This window comes from Colletotrichum costaricense (assembly GCF_030867565.1).
Source record: "Colletotrichum costaricense strain IMI 309622 chromosome Unknown Scaffold_10.1, whole genome shotgun sequence".
In the NCBI taxonomy this organism is placed as follows: domain Eukaryota; kingdom Fungi; phylum Ascomycota; class Sordariomycetes; order Glomerellales; family Glomerellaceae; genus Colletotrichum; species Colletotrichum costaricense.
The window spans coordinates 475921-494668 of record NW_026848239.1 but is presented as its reverse complement, the minus strand read 5'-3'; the positions used below and the strand labels follow the sequence as shown (position 1 = coordinate 494668).

The window sequence follows — 18748 nt, the reverse complement described above, 5'->3', positions numbered from 1 at the left end:
GTTTTCGGATAGTTCGTCAGACGGGCTGCGGAGTTGACTCTGGTGATGTAACTTGGAGCAAAGTGCCCGCGCGGGAGTGGCTCAAGCTTAGAAATCATCTTCTCAAGCTTGCGGAGTTGTCTACACTAAGTGAACTAAGGTATGGGGAGTACGTACACAGAGCATCGAGAGACAAGAGTTTGGCCCCCCCTCCAACAGAGCAACGGCGGCCCTGACAGATCTGGGTTGTGGCTGAACTTCCCAGGCTCTGGAGGTACTGTGGCACCCCCCTTATCGACCTTGAAGCTGCGAAACTGCGTCATGGATAGGCCTGGCAGACGCCAACTCATGCGCCTGCTGTCCCACGAGATTGGTTCACTCACACGGGGTCACTCTTAAGTCCGGCAGGCACGCACCTATCCCACCGTCTCCCGGGATGGTTGCTCCTCAACCCGCGGCAGGGAGCGTCCTGTCGTCTTGTCTCGTCGTCACCTTTTTCTTCCCTTTCCTCTCGGTCTTTGTAACTTGTACCGTATCCTGTCTGTTACTGAGAATTCTGCTCGAAAAGAGAGGCTGAGAGACCTCAGTCCATCTTCCCCGATTCCCCGACCATGAATTAAGTACCTCCCTGTCTACTTCGGTTACGAGGATTTACAAGCAAATCACTACCATCTTCAGTTCCCCTCGCTGGGCTAATCCCACCCACACAATACAGCCAATACAACTCACAAACTCTCAGACATGACCGCAATATGATGGACTTTTTGCTGGTCTCCAGTCTCCTTCAGAATCCCCGAGTTCCCCGTGGCCCGTCAATACAACGCCTCCCAAGCCTCAAGGGCCACAACCGAAACGTGTTTAGGCCGTTACGGACGCCGGACGAAGCGTTGCGCTGCTCTGTCTCTCTCTGTCTCTCTCTGATCTTGTCAACGTCCCCACGCCGCTCCAATAGGAATCACTGGCGCCTCGAGAGATGCTATGACCTTCCGCTTTCTGAAGTGAACATTACGATCCATGTCCGGGGGGGCGCTGTTCCCATTCCACGAGTCCACGACACATCCCATCCCATTCCCATCCTAGCACCTAGGTTGGCCCATCCCACTTTGTTCCACACCCAAAGTCGAAGCCGGCCCCCCTGTTCAGTTCTGGTTATGTGTGGTCGTGCAGTTGTCTCTCGCTCGCCCGGGCCCTTGGCTCGATTTCACCAGCGTCCATCGCTGTCCCACACCCGCCTTATCTCTCGATGTGGGCAGCGCACCCCGGTCCTCTGCTACGTAGCTCGGGTTTCTATTTCTTTTCCCATTCCCACTTCTCGTTGCGCCGAGCATAGCGCTTCTCTTCCCTTGCTCATGTATTCATACCCCTCTGCCTTTCCAGCTTTGGTCCCTCTTCCGACTTGACAGTTACACTCTCGGAGAGGCGTCTAACTGCTGTGTGCGTCCAACACGATCCTACAGGAATGGAATCGTGGCAGTGTCGCTCTATACATCTTGCCGCGCTCACCCCCAACGATACAGACCAAGTCAGGATATAGGGCCAACACTCGACGATACAGCCCTCCCAAAGACACAGATACTCGATACGAAACTTCGCCCACTTCTGTCTGTCAGTTATCAAGCTCAAAAAGTCTTTGGAACCTACTTGCGACAGTTGTGCTGTGTTCTGCACCAAGCACGCTACACTACACGACACTCGAACTCGATACAGCGCACGAGCAGCAATAACAACATCAAAATAGTCAAAAATGTCGGCACCAAAAGACGACATCATTGTCACCCGGGTGGACCAGGACGTTCACGGGAAACCCATAAACGAGGCAACAGAGACCACATCGCTGTTGAGCGCAGGCGCTCGCGACGGCGAAAGCTCCTGCGAAGATACATGGCCGGGTTATGCGGATTTCGAACATTTGCCGTGGTGGAGGACTCCCTCTGTAGGATTCTCTCTTTTTTGTCTCCGGCTCGGGCCGCCCTGTGGTCCCGAACAATCGTGCTGACTTTCTGTGCGCCAGGTCTTCTGGCTTCTGATCCCGTATGCTCTCTTCACGCTGGCCTTTGGAGGCTCTCTGGTGCCCAAGCTGAACCTGTATGTCACAAATGATCTCGTGATGTCTTGGCGGCCGATCGCAGTCGCTAATCTCGTGTGCAACATAGAATCGTCGATCTGGTATGTCAAAGGCATTTTGCCGATGAGACGGCGCTGGACCCGGCCTTCGTTTTCACACCCGTGATACTCGGCGCGGATAACCCGCAATGCCTCATCCCCGAGGTTAAGAAGCGGGTGTCCATGTTCACTCTGGCCATCAACCTGTTGACCGGCATCCTGTCCGCAATCACCGCTCCAAAGTTGGGCCAGCTCTCGGACCGTTATGGCCGTCGGAAACTCCTGGCTCTGGCGTCCTGCGGCGGCGTCGTGGCCGAGCTCATCGTCATCATGTGTGCCAACCTCCCCTGGACGTTCCACTACAACTGGCTGCTTCTCGGCGCCGTAGCCGACGGCCTCACTGGATCCTTCACGGCTGGTAGCGTTCTCATCAACTCGTACACCAGCGACTGTACCGCGCCGTCTCAGCGTGGTGTGCGCATCGGATATCTTCACGCCTGCCTCTTCAGCGGCCTTGCCTTTGGCCCCCTTCTGACTGGTTACTTTGCCGCCTGGACCGGCAACTTACTCTCCGTTTTCTACGTCACCATGGGATGCCACATCTACTTCATCATCTTTGTCGGATTCATCGTTCCCGAGTCCCTCAGCGTGAAGCGTCAGCTCCGCGCCCGCCAAAAGCACAACCAAGAAAAGGAGGCCAAGGCTGGTGCCGGAACCTGGTCCACGGTCAAGGCGGCCAACCCTCTGGCTCCCCTCAAGACGCTGTGGCCCACGGGACCCGGCACCTCCTCGAGGCTGCGTCTCAACATCGCCGCGCTCTCGTTCACCGACATGATCCTCCTGGGCTCCGCTATGAGCGCCGGCACCGTCATCCTTCTCTACTCCGAGTCCCCTGAGACATGGGGCTGGGGCACCCTAGAGAGCTCCCGCTACATCTCCGCCGTTTCCATGGTCCGCGTCGTCGCGCTGCTTGTTGTCCTACCCTTCGTCAACTACGTCTTCCGCGTGCGGCCCGCAGCCTACCGTAGAAGGGTCTCGGGTGTCTCCATCGTCGAGGCGAACAACGGCGCCGACAGCGTCGACTGCTGGATTCTCCGCTTCGCCCTACTCTCAGACGTCACAGGCTCCCTTGGATACCTGTTTGCGAGAAACGAGGCCGTGTTCGTGCTCTCTGGCATGGTCACTGCTTTTGGCGGTCTCGGCAGTGCGACCATCCAAGCCGCCATCACCAAGCATGTGCCCGCGGATCAGGTCGGCCAGCTTCTGGGCGCCATTGGCGTTCTGCATGCTCTCTCGAGGGTGTTGGGCCCGATTGCCTTCAACACGCTTTACTACTCGACCGTCGGCGTCTTTGACCAGGCCATCTTCGTCCTCCTTGCATCCCTGTTTGGCCTGGCCTTATTGGCCAGCTTTATAGTGCGGCCCGGTGGTAAGTTATTCAATGCCGCTCGTGTTGTACAAGGAGCTCCCTTTGCTGACCGAAAACGCAGTGTTCCTTGAGGAGACTTACGAGCCTATCCCTTCATCGGTGCCCCAGCCGAGCTCAAATGCCAGCTCGGAGGCGCTGGAAGTATTGACAGAGGATGAGCTGATACCCAATAACTAAATTCTAGGGTTTTGGTATAGGATTTGGCGAGTTGTACGTTCTATGTAGTGTTTGTGTAATTTCACAAGAAAAGCGAGAGGAGGATTGCGATACCTAGAACATAGACGTCGGCGCCATTGAGCGCTAGAGAGTTGTGGTTCCTTTGATTTAGAGCATCGGCTATTTTGCCGCACCGGATACAAGAGTATCCCTCGATACCATCAATACACCTTTCCTTGATTGTTCATATGTCTTCTCGTCGAGAGAGTGGCTCAAGAGTCGTGCCTACTCCGCAGAGATTGGCCTGGTCACTTTCATTGACTCTGAACGATTCTGAATGAAGGCTTCTGTCCTCCCTTGGCCTCGGCACCTTGGCCATTAACCTGAGCTTTGTTTGTAAAAATGGGCAGTACGACCGTCATCCGATCCTTGCTTCGTCCAGAATCAGTCAAAAAGGCCATCAACACCTACCTCTCGATTAGATTTATGCGCTCTCTGTTCGCTCCTGTTCTTCACCGTAACGGCAACTCAAACAGAACGAACGTCTTCGCTCGCTAGAGAATCCGTTCGAAGTCTGCACAACGGTAAGTGTCTAGACGGGGGCCCCAGACCATTGAAGCAGTAAGGCTAAGATCCTCCCATCAGATCTTTCCTCTCATTTGCCTACTTCTCCTCCAAGCCGCCCCTCTCACCCTCGGTACTCCGCGACGGGCCCTTTCACCTCCCCGGCAGCGAGAAACCATTCTGGATGTGGACTTCAAAGGGGACGGGGAAGACATGGTCAGAGAAATTCTCAACCGGCCCTATAACACGAGACACAACGATGGCAGCGATAGTAACAAGCCTTTTTACGGCGTCCGCTTCTCCGAGAGCGATGAGGGCAGAGTGCGCGTGGCGCGGGGTGATCCGATCAACATGGAGGCATTACGGACGGTTATCGATGAACATGACCTAGAGTGGACGTTAATCGAGGAGGTTGAGGTTGACGACGACCTTTCCGAGGACGGAGAGGATGAAGTTGTCAGGAGAGTCCACGACCAAGGCACCTTGGATAAAGATGCGTACTCTCATCCTGAGAGGAGAGATGTCGAGGACGGTCCGTGGAACCGGGTCCCCAGAGACAGAGGGAACAGTGAAGATCTCTTTGAGAACGCAAAGTTCCGCGAGGGACAGGGGGGTTTCGTCCAGTGCGCGGGATGCTCCGATACCAAAGGTGGCTCCGATGGTTGGAAGAGATCTACGCCCTTTGTTAAGCGAGCAAACAACACCACCACCAACGGAACTCATCGCCAGCACCCAGCAGACCTCCTCAACACTCTCAATCGCAGCAACGCAAGCCCGCTAGCATGGGATCTGCCCACCACCAACACCTCCTCCTCCTCCCTCCAAAAGCGCGGAGAAACAGACTGGACCTGCAACCGCATCGGCCAAAGAAACACCAAAGAAGCTCTGTTGATCATGTACGACGTCTTCAACAACGTGTTCGGCACCGAGCCCCTACGGTGCCTAACGAACCAGTGTTATGTCGCAGAGTGCCAGGACTGGTATTTCAGTTACTGCCAAATGTCGGTCGATGTTAAAGAGGAGAGGCCTGGCGCGCGAAAGAAGGTGATTGATCGCGACCCGGGGAAGGGAGGGTCGTGTTATGCGGTCGCGGACGGGGAGAATTCGAATCGGTATCATCGGTACTTTTTTGGACATGTGAGCGCGAATCCGATTCCGAATTACGGTGGGGGGTTTAATGCCAGGAGGTGTAATTGAGAGGGTTGGATGAGAGGGCGTTGGTTAATGTGTAGATATATGCTGAAGGTTTTGGCCAGTGACGGCACTTACAAGGCAAATTGATCAGTGCTTGTGATTAACTCATCTGCCGTCCTCTTTCGGAGAGAAGAAGAAAAACAAGAAAATACCTAGCATCGAAGCATGTCATCTCAAAGGTCATATGTGATGTCGGTTGTAAGACTTTCGCGCAGTCCAAATTCAAAGGGTGAGGCCCAAAAGGTAGATAGAGTCCATGTGATGTGGTTCGCGCCACTAATACCGGTACAGCAAATGACATTTTGAGTTCAACTCGACGGTGTCACCCGCACAGCACAGACCGAAAACAGCAATTCAGTCACCACGTCATGAAAAGGAAACATAATCAATGAGTCGATGTTCGGTATAAGCGTTATTTGCTATTTGGCAACGAGTCTTTCTAAGAAAGCGCAAAAATGTAAGCGTTCCGACACCGAGAGTCGAACTCGGATCTCTCCGGGACTTTCAATGAAAGCGGAGTATGCTAACCGCTACACCATGCCGGATTTGATGCTTTCCTCTGGTCTTACGTGAACCCATCAAGGGTGTCTTGACTCGCTAGCTGCGCCCGTCCAAGCACCGGTTTCTGCAACCCGCCCTCTTCTGTGAAGGGCAGCACTTCAGTGTCCGTGCAAGTTGCGAAACCGAGAATCTGGAATCGACCGAAGATCCTAATTTGGCGCGCACACTTCATCTGGTTGCCTTGAAGCCAAGATTCGACTCAAAAATAGTGACAAAACATGGTTGTAGTTGGTGCGCCTCCCGTAACTCTCTTTTTTGGGTGAGTCTTCCAGGCCCCTCACGGGTTTGGTATTGCACCCTGAGAGCCCGTCGGGAGGTTGCTCTCCCACAGCTCTCCGATAGGTTCCACCTCACCGGGTAGTGACGGCCGAACAGACCGACATGCCAGAGACAGTCATGATCGTAAGAAAGGCTATCCCAACGTTCCTGTGACATTTATCTTATTTTCGAAAAGAGAGTAGCATGGACTAGTGTACAACATCATGGCGATTGAGGGATACGATGGAGAACGTAGTGAACCTAAATGTCATTTCCCATTATGTTAAGCCACCATCTTTCTTGTGAGACCCCTCAAGCAGCCTGTAAGGTATTTTCTGTCGAACGATAATGGATTCTATCGAACCGTCTCAAGTCAAGCCGTCAGGTGTAAAGTTTCCCCTTCGTCAATCTAGACACGCGACCCCCGTGTTCCACGCAATTCCCAATGACGAGATCAGAAGATTCATCAACCCCTTCAGCGTCCCCGAACCTGACTTTGACATTTGCTAGAAGCTTTGCCCTTGCCTCGTCCGAAAGTGCTCCACCGCCGGCGGGCACGTGAAAGTTCGGGTTGCCCCTCGTCAGAGTCGAGATGTTCATGAGTAGCCTTGGAACCCAAATGTTGAGGCTCAGCGCAAGGTCTAGCACTGCTGTGAGAAGCAACACCAAAGTTGCTACGACGAGAACGGCCATCCAGACCTTATTGTATCGAAGTACTTGTAAACTAATGTAAACGGTGGCTTGTGCTTTTGAGAAGACGTAGTTGTCGTTTGTAGCGGCCCCCCAAAGACTGCTTTGATTAGGCCATACCGTTACGCCGTCGTAATTCTCAGGATGGCCCAAGAAGAGTGGCTCACTGCCTATCATGGCCCACCAGTAGGTGTTAAGAAGCTGACCCAGGCGGATAGAGAATAGCTTCTTCTCTACTGTGAAAATTGGCGGGAGGCGGAAAGCCGCCGTGGCGTTCAATCCCAACTTGGGATCAACCAAGTACGACTGAATGATAGTGGTCGAATGCACACCGCCACCACCGCTATCAGCCAAAGTTGCGAAGTATCGAAAGAACCAGGACCATATGGTGGCGTGTTCTTGGGGACAATCGTCGAAGAAGGTCACGTTCGCTCTCCGACTGTCACCTAATGCCAGCATTGTTGGCCGTATTGCCGTTGCCTCGCAATCCCAGCCCAAGCACGAGACACGAACGTCAACGAACGACGTGGTCATGGAACAACTTGTAAATGTGGAGCCATAGTATTCTGACAACTCCCAGTTCCAATAAAGCATTTCTCTGGCTGCGATTCGAGGGTCGGAGCATCGCTTGTCGTGAGTCGAGTTCTGCATTCCTTGCTGATTAGGGACAGTAGCAAGTCCACCCCATTTGAAATTGCGCTGACACCGCCCGTTCCCGCATCCCTCACGCCAATTGTTTATTTCCATAGATGCATTGCCTGTCAAGTTGCGTAGATCGGTGCAATCTAACTTTACGTACGATGTCTCGAGAGTGAAGTTGGACCTATGCCTCTGGGGAATATTGGCAACAGGAATACCGAGCAGAGCGGAATACACCACCTCGTCCTGATACTGATCCAGATGAATCCACTCATTGCTTTCAAGCAGAGAATGAACTGAAAATGACTCGATCATGGGAATCTTGATGTTGCCCCACGTATCTACTTTTGACCTTTTCACTGCATCTGTGGCTCCAAGAGAACTCAAGACCAACGCGTTGATGGGGATCTGTTGGCCTGATAGCACTGTTGAAGCAAACCTTTCGGGGTACCCAACATCATGGTCGAGGTATGGTAGCGTCACAAGAGACGAGATTTCCTCGGTTCGCGGAGTCAGAACTCGGAGCGTTGCCTGTCCTCCCAGCGGCGATAGTGACCAAACCATCAGTAGTGTAAACCCCAAAATTTCGACTTTTCTAAGATCAGCCATGGTAGTGATCGTGCCTGTCAGCGTCGTTGATCCTAAGAGGCTGTCTAAGGCCCCGATACGCTCCCCTTTTTGCAACCTCCAATGGGCACAGCTCCTGACGGCCCTACCGACAATGTAAGTAAACATCAAGGGCACAACCGTCGGGCCCTAAGCGAAAAATCAGTACAATAAACGGACACAATGAGCCAGTAAATCATCTTACAAGTCGGGAAAATTCGCGTGCAAACGTCCAAGTCTGTGACAGGGCTTCAATGTCTTGTCCATTGTTCAAAAGTAGAATCGCAATGTATGTAACCATAACAGCTACCAGAAGGAAGGAAAGCAGACTGAGTAGAATTTCTGAGGGTTTAGACAGTCCACTCTTGAGTCTTTTTGGTGGCCACTGTAAAAGCTTCGACTCAGCTCTCCCTGAACCTGGTGGAGGTTCGTGTCGGGTTTCCTCAGGTGCGTCAATGGTCGTCTGCTCGCTGGTTCGTGGAGATGACATTTCTTCTTTGCTATCAGAGTTCAAGCTGTGCAAAACAGTGTCTAAAAAGGCTCAAATTCCGTGGAGCTTTCTTTAAGTGATTGATGAAAGACGCAAGCTGTGTCCTCGGTCGAGACACACATCTCATCAAGTTGGCAAAGAAGAAGCCAACAAGGCAGACTGAAGACCATGTCACAAGCTGAACTCAACTACCGCGACACAGCCATCAAAGCCCATCACGCCATACTACAAGCATGACGCGGATCGGAACAGAGTGTATATTGGCTGTTACCTCGTAAGCCTGGACTCCTTCTGTAGGATTCAGGTCTGGCTGGCTGAGACCTGGCGATATGTTGTGACGTCCGTCTTTGCTAATGGCTGGACACTTGTACGAAGCTGTCTGCCTCTCGGGTGACGGCGTAACGTAGGACGAATGATCAAGCCACCACCTTGTAGGATGGTGGGCTCAGCGCTTCCCGCAGGCAACCTGAGAAGCGGAAAGACGAGGACGAGGAGGCATCAATAGCTCCGCCTGCCTGAAGGGCGACGAATATGGCATACTTGTGTGACGGGCACTTGAAGTTGAAATCTTCCTTCAATAAGCCTTTTATCTCGGCATCAAGTGGTATAATACAGTTTCATCGCAAAGTCGTCATGCCCCAGTGGCATTAAGCATTTTCTTCGACCCATTCCTCAATCCTCTCCACTAGCTCACTCTTCTTGCCCGCTGTGCTCTGTCCCCTTGCCGCAAGAATGTCTTTCAGATCGGCAACCAGCATCTTGTTCAACGCACCACTGGCCACAGATTCCTTGAGCTGCGCCGTCGTCATACCAGACCCTGAAACCTTTGCAGCCTTCGGTGCGGCCTTGACTCTCTTGGCCGGTCTTTCGTCGTCGCCGCCGTCCGCCTCGCGCTTGATGGCTGCCTTTGCTAACGCTATCTTGGTCTCGTCCTGTAGGGTCTCGGCCCAGTCATCCAGGTATCCACCGGCGCGCTTGCTGATGGCCTTGTATTTCGGCTCTGTGAGATCTTCCGCCTTTTCAGGGTACTCCTCCTCGAGAGCCAAGACCTGGAGAATCTTGTAGTGCCACTGAAGCGATGGGTTGGGGTACTTCTTGGGATTATACATGGCCTTGGGCAGCTGAAGTTGCTGAACGATGATGCGCATCTTATCAATGAGTTCGTTGGAACTTACGACGTGATTACTTGGGGGCTCGGGGCCTTCGCGTAGGTCGTCAGCGAAAGGAAGCGGGTAGAGCCAAAGACCGGCGGGCAGATAGGGCGTTCCTGAATCGTCTTCAGACTTCTCATGGGAAGGGATGATGGCGACGAGAATTGGGCTAGCGTTGACACGGGTGACAGCCCATGCGATGCCGATCTTCTTGTCTTTTAGCAGCTTTTGCCAAAGAGCACTGAAGACACGAGTCGAGCCGACATAGTCCTCCTCTGATGGGAAGATGAATGTTGATTTCTTGATACTCGCCCAAAAGGGAAGCATAGAGCGCGGCTTGAAACCGATAATGCGAATGATGGGGGAACCGAAGTCTTTGAGAGACTTCTGCTCCTCTGGTGCAAAGTGCACGTATTCGCCGCCAAATTTGTAAGCCTTCTTGAACTCGACCTTTTCAACCGTCCGGGCACTATCCTCGGCGATCCGTGTCGTTTCGCCGTTGGCGAGCTGAGGTTTCTCGCCGTCTAGCCAGATGTATGATGTTCTTGCTGGGGTCTGACGGTGAAGAATATTGTATCCCTTGACCGAGATTTTGAGTCCAGGGGCGATCTCGAAGGGGAGGTTAGAGAATAGGGAGCGCTTGGGCGTTTCTTTGGAGTTGATATTTGATATTAATGAGTTGAGGAGACTGAGGCCATCGCCGGACTTTGAGTTTCTGGTTTCGGAGAGATTGGCCTCTGCAACTAGGTCTCGATAGATGATGTCCTGCACGGTCAGCTTTCTGCCCACTCCAATCGAACGGCTCAGTACTTACATCGTAAAATTTGCCGAGGTCGAACTTCCTCTCGTCTCTGGTAATGGGGAAAAGCTCGATCACAACTCCAAGATCGTACAAGTCTTTTGCACGGACAGCCGCAGCCGATTTGGCATCCTTGTTCTTGCCGTGTGGGTCATCATTGTCTGTGATGATGAAGAGTCGTCTGCTGCCAAAGTTCGCCGCCTTAGTAGTGAAGATTTGGTTTGCGCAGAAAAAGACGTTGGCCATCTGGACTTCTTCCTCCGCCGGCACTAGCACCTCATCTTCATCTTCGGCCTCTTCTCCATCCGCGCCGACCAAGGTCTTTAGTGCCTTGACATCTTCAGCAGCGGGAACGTCGAGGTCTGCGAACAAGTAGCAGTGCGGGTAGCCCAAGCCTGCTCGACCGCTTTCTTCTTGAAACTTTGACTTTTCCGTGCCGAAGAAGAGAATGCCCATCATGTCTTTGGGGTTAGAGATAATGCGCTGCTGCATAAGATGGTAGGCGCATTTCAAAGCTGCCTCGACGGCACTGTCCCTATCGGCCTTCTTGGAGTTTGTTGCGGGCGGATGCTGCAGCATTGATGAGCTCACGTCAATGGCGAGCAAAATGGCATCTTTTTGAGCCTTGAAGTCCTGCGACAGGTCAGTTATAAGTCATGATCCACAGTGCATAGGACTTACGGTCTCATCAAGCTCCTCCTCAGCATCATCCTCATCCTCATCCTCTCTTTTGAAGTGTCCGCGATCAGCCATCTTTGAAAGTTCACTCAAAATGTGTACGAAGAGAAGATGGAATGTGTTTCGCTGCGCTGGTTGTGAAGCGGATGGATATAGCAAGCACTTGCAGGTTAGCTACCAGGCGTCGCTCCAGGCAGCCAACGCGACTGGGGCCTTCGCGCAGCTGGAAGCTCGCGCTAAGCTCGCAGGAGCTCCTGGTCACAGCGCGCGACCACGTGACCGTAATTGCCGTGATTCTGGATTACGCAGTGTCTAATTGGCCAATTCGACTGCGGGTTAGGGGAGTACCCAGGCACCAGTTGTTTCAGGGCCAGAACAGGGGATTCTGTAAGTATCGAGGTATCTTCTCGGCCTCACAAGGGTCCTGCTCGGTGCTCGGTGGGCTGCTGTCCAGATCGGGATTTCCTTCGTCATCGAAGCCCGAATTCCTCAAAGTGTCGCCCAGCATCGACGCATCACCGGGGTTCGCGGATTGCCACAAGTGCGAGAATCTAGAGCCACTTGAACATTAACCACGTTTTTCCTTCGCACTGCATTCTTTCCTTGTCGTGTATTCACATCAACCATTGTTACGATCTAATGGCGTTCAAGTACTCTACAGGACAGCTCTCGCGGAGCTTGTCCAAGGCGACGACATCTGCGCGCAATGCCTCATCGCCTCTCACCATGGCACTGCCGAAGCAGTCGGCTGCACAGCTTAGATCAATGGCGACGGTCGTACCACCTGTGACGCAAAACTCTGCTGGATCCAAGGGACCGACGGCGATGGTATTCATGAACATGGGTGGCCCTTCAACGACGGACGAAGTGGGAGACTTTCTGAGCAGGCTCTTTGTAGGTCTATCGTCATTCTACATTTTGCGACGCAAGCTAACGATGCGCAGGCAGATGGCGACTTGATTCCCCTTGGCCGTTTCCAGAACTACCTCGGTCCCCTGATTTCGAAGCGACGGACTCCCAAGATCCAGAAGCAATACGCCGATATTGGTGGCGGCTCACCTATTCGCAAGTGGTCTGAGTATCAGAACGCCGAGATGTGCAAGATTCTCGATGAGATCTCACCCGAGACAGCGCCACACAAGCCGTATACAGCTTTCCGCTACGCCGACCCTCTGACCGAGGAGATGTACAACAAGCTTTTCGAGGATGGCTTTGGAAAGGGAAGAGGCGGAAGAGCGGTTGCATTCACACAATACCCCCAGTACTCGTGCTCAACGACAGGAAGCAGCATCAACGAGTTGTGGAAGTGGAGGCAAAGGCTGGAGGGCAAGGCCGTCGGAGAGACGACACCCGGCGACGGTACCATTTCATGGAGTGTGATCGATCGCTGGCCGGTACACCCGGGCCTGGTTGAGGCGTTTGCACAGAACATTGAGGCGAAGTTGTTGGAATACCCCGAGGAAAGACGCAAGGACGCCGTCCTGATCTTCTCCGCCCACAGCTTGCCCATGTCTGTGGTCAATAGGGGCGACCCTTACCCGGCCGAAGTTGCCGCGACCGTGTACGCTGTCATGCAGCGCCTCAAGTTCTCCAACCCCTACCGCCTCTGCTGGCAGTCCCAGGTCGGCCCGTCAGCCTGGCTAGGACCCCAGACCTCCGACTCGGTTGAGAACTACGTCCACAAGGGCCAGAAGGACCTTGTGTTGATTCCCATTGCCTTCACATCAGACCACATCGAGACTTTGTTCGAGCTGGACCTTGAAGTCATCGCTGACTCTGGAAGCCCGGAGACGGTCAAGAGAGTGGAGAGTTTGAACGGCAGCCCCGTATTCATCAAGGCTCTTGCCGACATTGCCAAGGCTCATCTCGACAGCAGTGTAGCCTGCTCGCCGCAGATGGAGTTGCGGTGCCCTGGCTGCAAGAGCGAGCGATGCTTGGAGTCGAAGAAGTTCTTTGCGGGACAGCAATCGAAGCTCCTCCCCGCGCAGGAGAAGACTCTTGCCCAATAAAGAATGAGTCGCATCTAATTTGCGACATGTAATTGTGTATTATATCAGGAACCGGGGATCTGCTAGGGTCTAAAGTGGCATTCGGAGGGAGGCGAATTCAAAAGTACATCAACTCTCAAATCTTTTCTACCATTCATGCACAAAGTATCGCCCGCAGCTGCATGAACAATCTGTATCCGAATTGGAGATGTGTGATGAGTGTGAAATGCCCAATTGCAAGGAAGCAAGGATCGAAATGTTGAAGGGGACTTTGCCTGTGATGATGACGCCACTGTATTTTTGAGATGTGCTAACAATTTCCAAACCTAGCTCCACCAACGATCGCCCTCAATCAGTCTGCTCTTAGTGAAGCTACAAATCGACTCCATCACGCTGACATAGTTGACGATTGGCTATGTTTAAGACACGGCCTTTGGCACAGAAGGTATTTCGAGCTCAAACCCTCGATATCCGACGAAATATGAGCTCTCAAGACAAGATTCATTTCGGGCCGTTTGAGGTCACCAGCCAGGTCAGTTGCATTTCATCACAGTCAATGACATCTGGTTATGCGTCAATCTTAAATTGGCCTTGCGGCATCTCATAACAATCTTGCTTTGGGCACGTTTTATGGATGCGACATGGGCACTACTTCATTTCAACTTCAAGAAACCTGAACTCGGGCATCACAGCTACACTCATAGACTAACACGAGACCAGGTCTTCTACAAGACGGCGCACTCCTTCGCCCTGGTCAACCTCAAGCCCCTCCTCCCAGGCCACGTCCTCGTCTGCCCCCTCCAGGCTCACAAACGCCTCACGGATCTCCAGCCCGCTGAGGTGACGGACCTCTTCACGACGACACAGCTCATCCAAAAGATGCTGGCGCGTCGCTACTTCTCCAACGCCACGTCCAGATCAGAACCGGCGGCGCCGGAGGCCGGATCGTTTAACATTGCGGTCCAGGACGGCGCCGACGCGGGGCAGACGGTGTCGCACGTCCACGTTCACATCATCCCGCGCGTCCCCGGTGAGACGGGCAAGGATGGGGAAGGGCCGAGAGATGAGATTTATGAGCAGATGTCTGCTGAAGATGGCAATGTTGGTGGCGCGTTGTGGGATGCGGAGTTAGGGAGGAGGCCGGAGGCGGGAGGGAAGTTTGCGAGGATTGAGGATGCCATGAGGAAGGCGAGGAGTATGGAGGAGATGGTGGCTGAGGCGGACTCGTATCGGGAATTATTGAAGGATATGGGAGCTTCGAGTGAGAGCTGAATATCGAACAACGACCATATCACGATGAATTGAGCGTTCCCACAGGCCAATTATTGTAAGTTGCTCTCACTTTGAACTCAGCTTCAGGTCCTCAGTGTGCGTCATTGCGGAGCGAGGTACCTGACACAAGACTCCTATAGAAGTCTGGATCTTGATGAGATGAGGTAAAGACTCATCAGTATGAAAGAGAAGAATAAAGCGTGTCTTTCATATCATGATCCAAGCAATTGGATGTAACTTATCAAGTCAGCGGAAGCTACAGATCGTGTTACTCCCTCATCGTGAAGACAGTGCCTGATTCGGCAAGCTCGCAATTAGCACGGTACACTAAGGAGCTTGGAGCAAGTCCAGGAACCCCCCACCAAATCATTAACGCGTCCAGGGTCGTCGCGTCGAGTCGCGTCTCCCCTCTCAAGAATAATTGTCACTGTAGGGACACCAAACTGCCAGACTGCAATTGAGGCACTCAGCGCAGCACTCAACATCGTCGCAACTAGCAAACAAGAGAACTGAACCGTTCGAGCTCAATTGGGCTCTCCTCCAAAATGCCCAGCGCATCTTCACCCGTCACATTTCCCGCCAGCCCATCACCGCCCGCAGCGAAACGCCCAAGGGCCCCGGCGGCTGACCCGACGAAATCAAAGCCAAAGGTCAACAGCGGTTTCCTTCTTGACGATGATTCCGACTCCGACGACAACAATGAGCAGCAGCCTCCCCTGAAAAAGCAACTCCTCGATTTTAGCGCCCGCTTGCAACGTCCAGCGCCCATAACCTCCCTATCGGACGACGATATCCTCGAGCCGATAGCCCAAGCACCTGAAAAGACGAATGACCGTGTTGAAGTTGCTACACGAAATGTCCCTCCTCCTGCCCGACCTCAAAGCCTTGCATCATCATTACTCCAGGACACTCCATCGATCTTCAAATCTTCGAGGACCTTCAATCTCACTACCTGTAACGGGACAACTACCACAATCAAGCAACGAAAGCCGACAGCCAACGCATCATACGAAAGCATCATTGCGGCGCGGTCCAAGACAAAGGAGGGAAAAGCTAAGCGCGCATACTACGGCATAGCTATCAATGAGCTCATCGACAAGGCCAAGAGCGAAGCTTCAGAACCACGCCCAAAGAGAAAGGAAAGTGATGTCCCAGTGCGGTCAGTCGAGCCGACACACACTGGCAAATCTCAAAAGAAGACCCTCCTGTGGACCGAAAAATACAGGGCGAAGAACTTTCTGGATCTTTGCGGTGACGATGGTACAAATCGTATGGTCCTGCGCTGGCTGAAGCGGTGGGACCCAATCGTATTCCCCGGTATTGCGAAGAAGGCTCCAATCGTACGAAGGCCAGGCGCGAAACAGGTCCAAGAGGAGGAGAAGCCGCACAAGAAGATTCTCATGCTGACGGGACCACCGGGTCTCGGCAAGACGACTCTGGCTCACGTCTGTGCGAGACAAGCGGGCTACGAAGTGATGGAGATCAACGCCAGCGACGACCGCAGCCGAGACGTCGTCAAGAACCGGATACGAACGTCCCTAGGAACCGAGAGTGTCAAGACTGTCGAGAACGTCAAGTCCAAAGATGGAGAGGTACAGCAAAAGGTTGCCAAACCGGCTTGCGTCATTGTTGATGAGGTCGACGGTGTCGTGGGTGGATCCGGCGCTTCAGGGGAGGGTGGTTTCGTTAAGGCTTTGATTGACCTCGTACTCATCGATCAAAAGAATAGTGCTGGCGGATCCGATTCCTCGTACTCCAAGAAAAAGAAAAAGGGGGACGACTTTCGCCTCCTGCGCCCTCTTATCCTCATCTGCAACGATGTCTACCACCCCTCTCTCAGGCCTCTTCGGCAGTCGGGCATGGCGGAGGTAATCCACGTCGGCAAGCCGGGCATTGATGCAGTCGTCACACGCCTCAAGACCGTATTCGACAAGGAGGGTATACCCTGTGAGAAGGATGCGGCGCGCAAGGTTTGTGAAGCCGCTTGGGGTATGACGAGCGGCATCGATGCAAAGCGTGGCGCGGAGAGCGGAGCTGAGGGCGATCTTCGAGGAGTCATGGTCGTTGGCGAATGGGTTGCCGGGCGCTTCAGGGCTGCCGCCGGCTTCAATGAGCGCTTGACAAGGCAATGGCTAGACCAAAACGTGATGCACGACCTTACAGAAGGCGCTGGAGGAGCTAGAGGGCTCGGGAGAGGGAGTGCAAAGGACATTGTGTCACGCGTCTTTCAAGAAGGCGGCGGCTTCCCGAAACAAGCCCTTGATACATCACAAAACTTCAAGAACCAGCACGAGCAACCCAAGGCTCAGTTGGGCTTTGCGGAGTATCACAAGAAGAACGCAATGGAGCGGTTGCGACACATGATTGACACCAGCGGAGAGGTCGAGCGCGTCATGACAGACGTCTTCCTGGAGTACCCAAACCGAGAATTTAACGACGACTCGTTCCTCTCAAAGCCGAATGCGGCGTACGACTGGATGAACTTTCTCGACACCTGCTCGTCACGCACATTTGGAAGCCAGGAGTGGGAATTGGCGCCGTACCTGAGCCAACCGATCTTGGCCTGCCACAGCTTGTTCGCCTCGTCCAAGCGACATCAAGTCAACAAAGGCTACGACAAAAAGTGGGGCGCCGCAGAGGAGGACAGCGAGCCTCCCGTGCCGTTCTCGGGCCCCCGAGCTGATTATGCCGCTTTTGAAGCGCAGAAGCAGAACAGGGCCATGCTCCAGGCCATCCAGGCGCAGCTTACGCCCACGCTGGGGCGGTCCTTCCGGAGCGCTGAAGACATCTCGACCGAGTTCATGCCGTACTTGGTCCGGATGGTGTCGCCGGACGTCAAGCCGGTAGTCATTGGCGGCAGCGGCATCAGCACGGCTAGCGTGCGGAAAGAGACGGAGAAGATCATGGTCAAGCGGGCGGCGGAGATTATGGCGGAGGTCGGGATCGAGATGCAGAAGGGCAAGATCGAGACGGATTCGTTGGTTAATAGGGGGCCGCAGTGGGTGTACCGCATGGAACCGTGAGTTACTATTCTCCTCTTGTGAACTACTTTTTGGTGGGAATTCTGCTAACAAAGTCCCAAATAGTGATCTCGATGCCCTCGCGGTGTACGAGACGGCAGGGAACCTGATACTCTCCAGCCAAGCACCGACCCGATACGCCGTCCGCCAGGTGCTAGACCAGGAACTACAAAAGACCATTATCTTACGCGAAGCCGCGGCCCGCCAGGCGCGCTTCAAGGTTGGTGGACCACTGGGAGGGGCAGAGGATACACCTTCGCAGCAGCAACAACAGGCGAATAAGGAGAATATGATCAAGGAGCAGGAGAGGATCCTCGCGTCGAGCGTGAAGAAGGACTTTTTCGGGCGTGTGATTCCTGCAAGACCGCTGGGCGAGATGGATGGCAACGCCAAGAGGAAGAAGACGCACGATCATCACGAGGGCGGGAAGAGTGATAACAAGGTCTGGGTTACGTACCATGAAGGATTGAATAATGCTGTCAGGAAGCCGATTTCGTTGCTGGAGTTTATGAAGGATTTGTAGGCGGGGGCCAAGGCGGTCTCTTTCTTTGGACTAGATATGGGGTTGTGATGAATATAATTGAGTCCGATTCCTACATTCATTCAAGTCTTGGTTGTTTACGCATCGTCAGTACTTTGCTTTGCGTCAAGGTCGGGTATTAGAGTGATATCTGCGACACTCTGCATCTCTGACACGTCTAGGGCCGAGTAGAAATCCTGGACCGTTGATGATGGGCTTCAACACTCCTTCATGCAGCTTTCATTTGGCGTTGATTTTCTACCAGACCACAAGAAAGTAAAGTAACAGCTCATGTGTCCGCAAGATAGATCGCTCTTCGGACTGGCGTGCAAAGCTTTGAGGAGCGTATACGGTATACACAGCGTAGTCAGTGTAAGGCAGGTACGGCCAGACGCACGAGTATTCCGGTCTCGCCTGCCCAGCGTATACCTTTATATACCCCCTCAATCCCAATCCTGTCACCAGCCAGCAGGCGCCCGTCTAGGTCGACGGGTCAGGTCAAACTGGCTGGGTGGTGGAGTGGTTAATGGTCAACAATCAATTATCTACACCAACCAGCCTACTCGACGACAGGCTTAGCGCATACGATAGTACCCGAGTTCGAATCCCAGCATGAGCACCAAGAGATGTAGCCCTCAGTTCAGCACCGGG

At 53.4% G+C, this 18748-nt stretch overlaps 7 protein-coding genes across 7 annotated transcripts; 5 read left to right on the top strand and 2 right to left on the bottom strand.

The window, feature by feature from the left end:
• Nucleotides 1–1723: 1723 nt before the first annotated feature.
• Nucleotides 1724–3688, top strand: CCOS01_09757 (major facilitator superfamily transporter; the record flags this gene model as incomplete). The annotated part of the gene is made up of 4 exons (XM_060457914.1): nt 1724–1912; nt 1991–2064; nt 2133–3511; nt 3573–3688. The coding sequence occupies 4 exons, from the start codon at nt 1724–1726 to the stop codon at nt 3686–3688; spliced, it is 1758 nt and encodes a 585-aa protein (XP_060311079.1).
• Nucleotides 3689–4444: 756 nt separating this feature from the next.
• Nucleotides 4445–5428, top strand: CCOS01_09756 (uncharacterized protein; the record flags this gene model as incomplete). The annotated part of the gene is made up of 1 exon (XM_060457913.1): nt 4445–5428. The coding sequence occupies one exon, from the start codon at nt 4445–4447 to the stop codon at nt 5426–5428; it is 984 nt and encodes a 327-aa protein (XP_060311078.1).
• Nucleotides 5429–6625: 1197 nt separating this feature from the next.
• On the bottom strand, nt 6626–8669 carry CCOS01_09755 (uncharacterized protein; the record flags this gene model as incomplete). The annotated part of the gene is made up of 2 exons (XM_060457912.1): nt 6626–8329; nt 8385–8669. 2 exons carry the CDS (start codon nt 8667–8669, stop codon nt 6626–6628), a joined length of 1989 nt encoding a protein of 662 aa, XP_060311077.1.
• A 647-nt stretch (nt 8670–9316) lies between these two features.
• On the bottom strand, nt 9317–11372 carry CCOS01_09754 (ATP-dependent DNA helicase II; the record flags this gene model as incomplete). The annotated part of the gene is made up of 3 exons (XM_060457911.1): nt 9317–10585; nt 10635–11252; nt 11301–11372. The coding sequence occupies 3 exons, from the start codon at nt 11370–11372 to the stop codon at nt 9317–9319; spliced, it is 1959 nt and encodes a 652-aa protein (XP_060311076.1).
• A 564-nt stretch (nt 11373–11936) lies between these two features.
• On the top strand, nt 11937–13306 carry CCOS01_09753 (ferrochelatase; the record flags this gene model as incomplete). Its single annotated transcript, XM_060457910.1, has 2 exons — nt 11937–12191; nt 12242–13306. The coding sequence occupies 2 exons, from the start codon at nt 11937–11939 to the stop codon at nt 13304–13306; spliced, it is 1320 nt and encodes a 439-aa protein (XP_060311075.1).
• A 394-nt stretch (nt 13307–13700) lies between these two features.
• Nucleotides 13701–14557, top strand: CCOS01_09752 (HIT domain-containing protein; the record flags this gene model as incomplete). The annotated part of the gene is made up of 2 exons (XM_060457909.1): nt 13701–13817; nt 14006–14557. 2 exons carry the CDS (start codon nt 13701–13703, stop codon nt 14555–14557), a joined length of 669 nt encoding a protein of 222 aa, XP_060311074.1.
• A 545-nt stretch (nt 14558–15102) lies between these two features.
• On the top strand, nt 15103–18100 carry CCOS01_09751 (ATPase; the record flags this gene model as incomplete). Its single annotated transcript, XM_060457908.1, has 2 exons — nt 15103–17576; nt 17644–18100. 2 exons carry the CDS (start codon nt 15103–15105, stop codon nt 18098–18100), a joined length of 2931 nt encoding a protein of 976 aa, XP_060311073.1.
• Between the last annotated feature and the right edge of the window lie 648 nt (nt 18101–18748).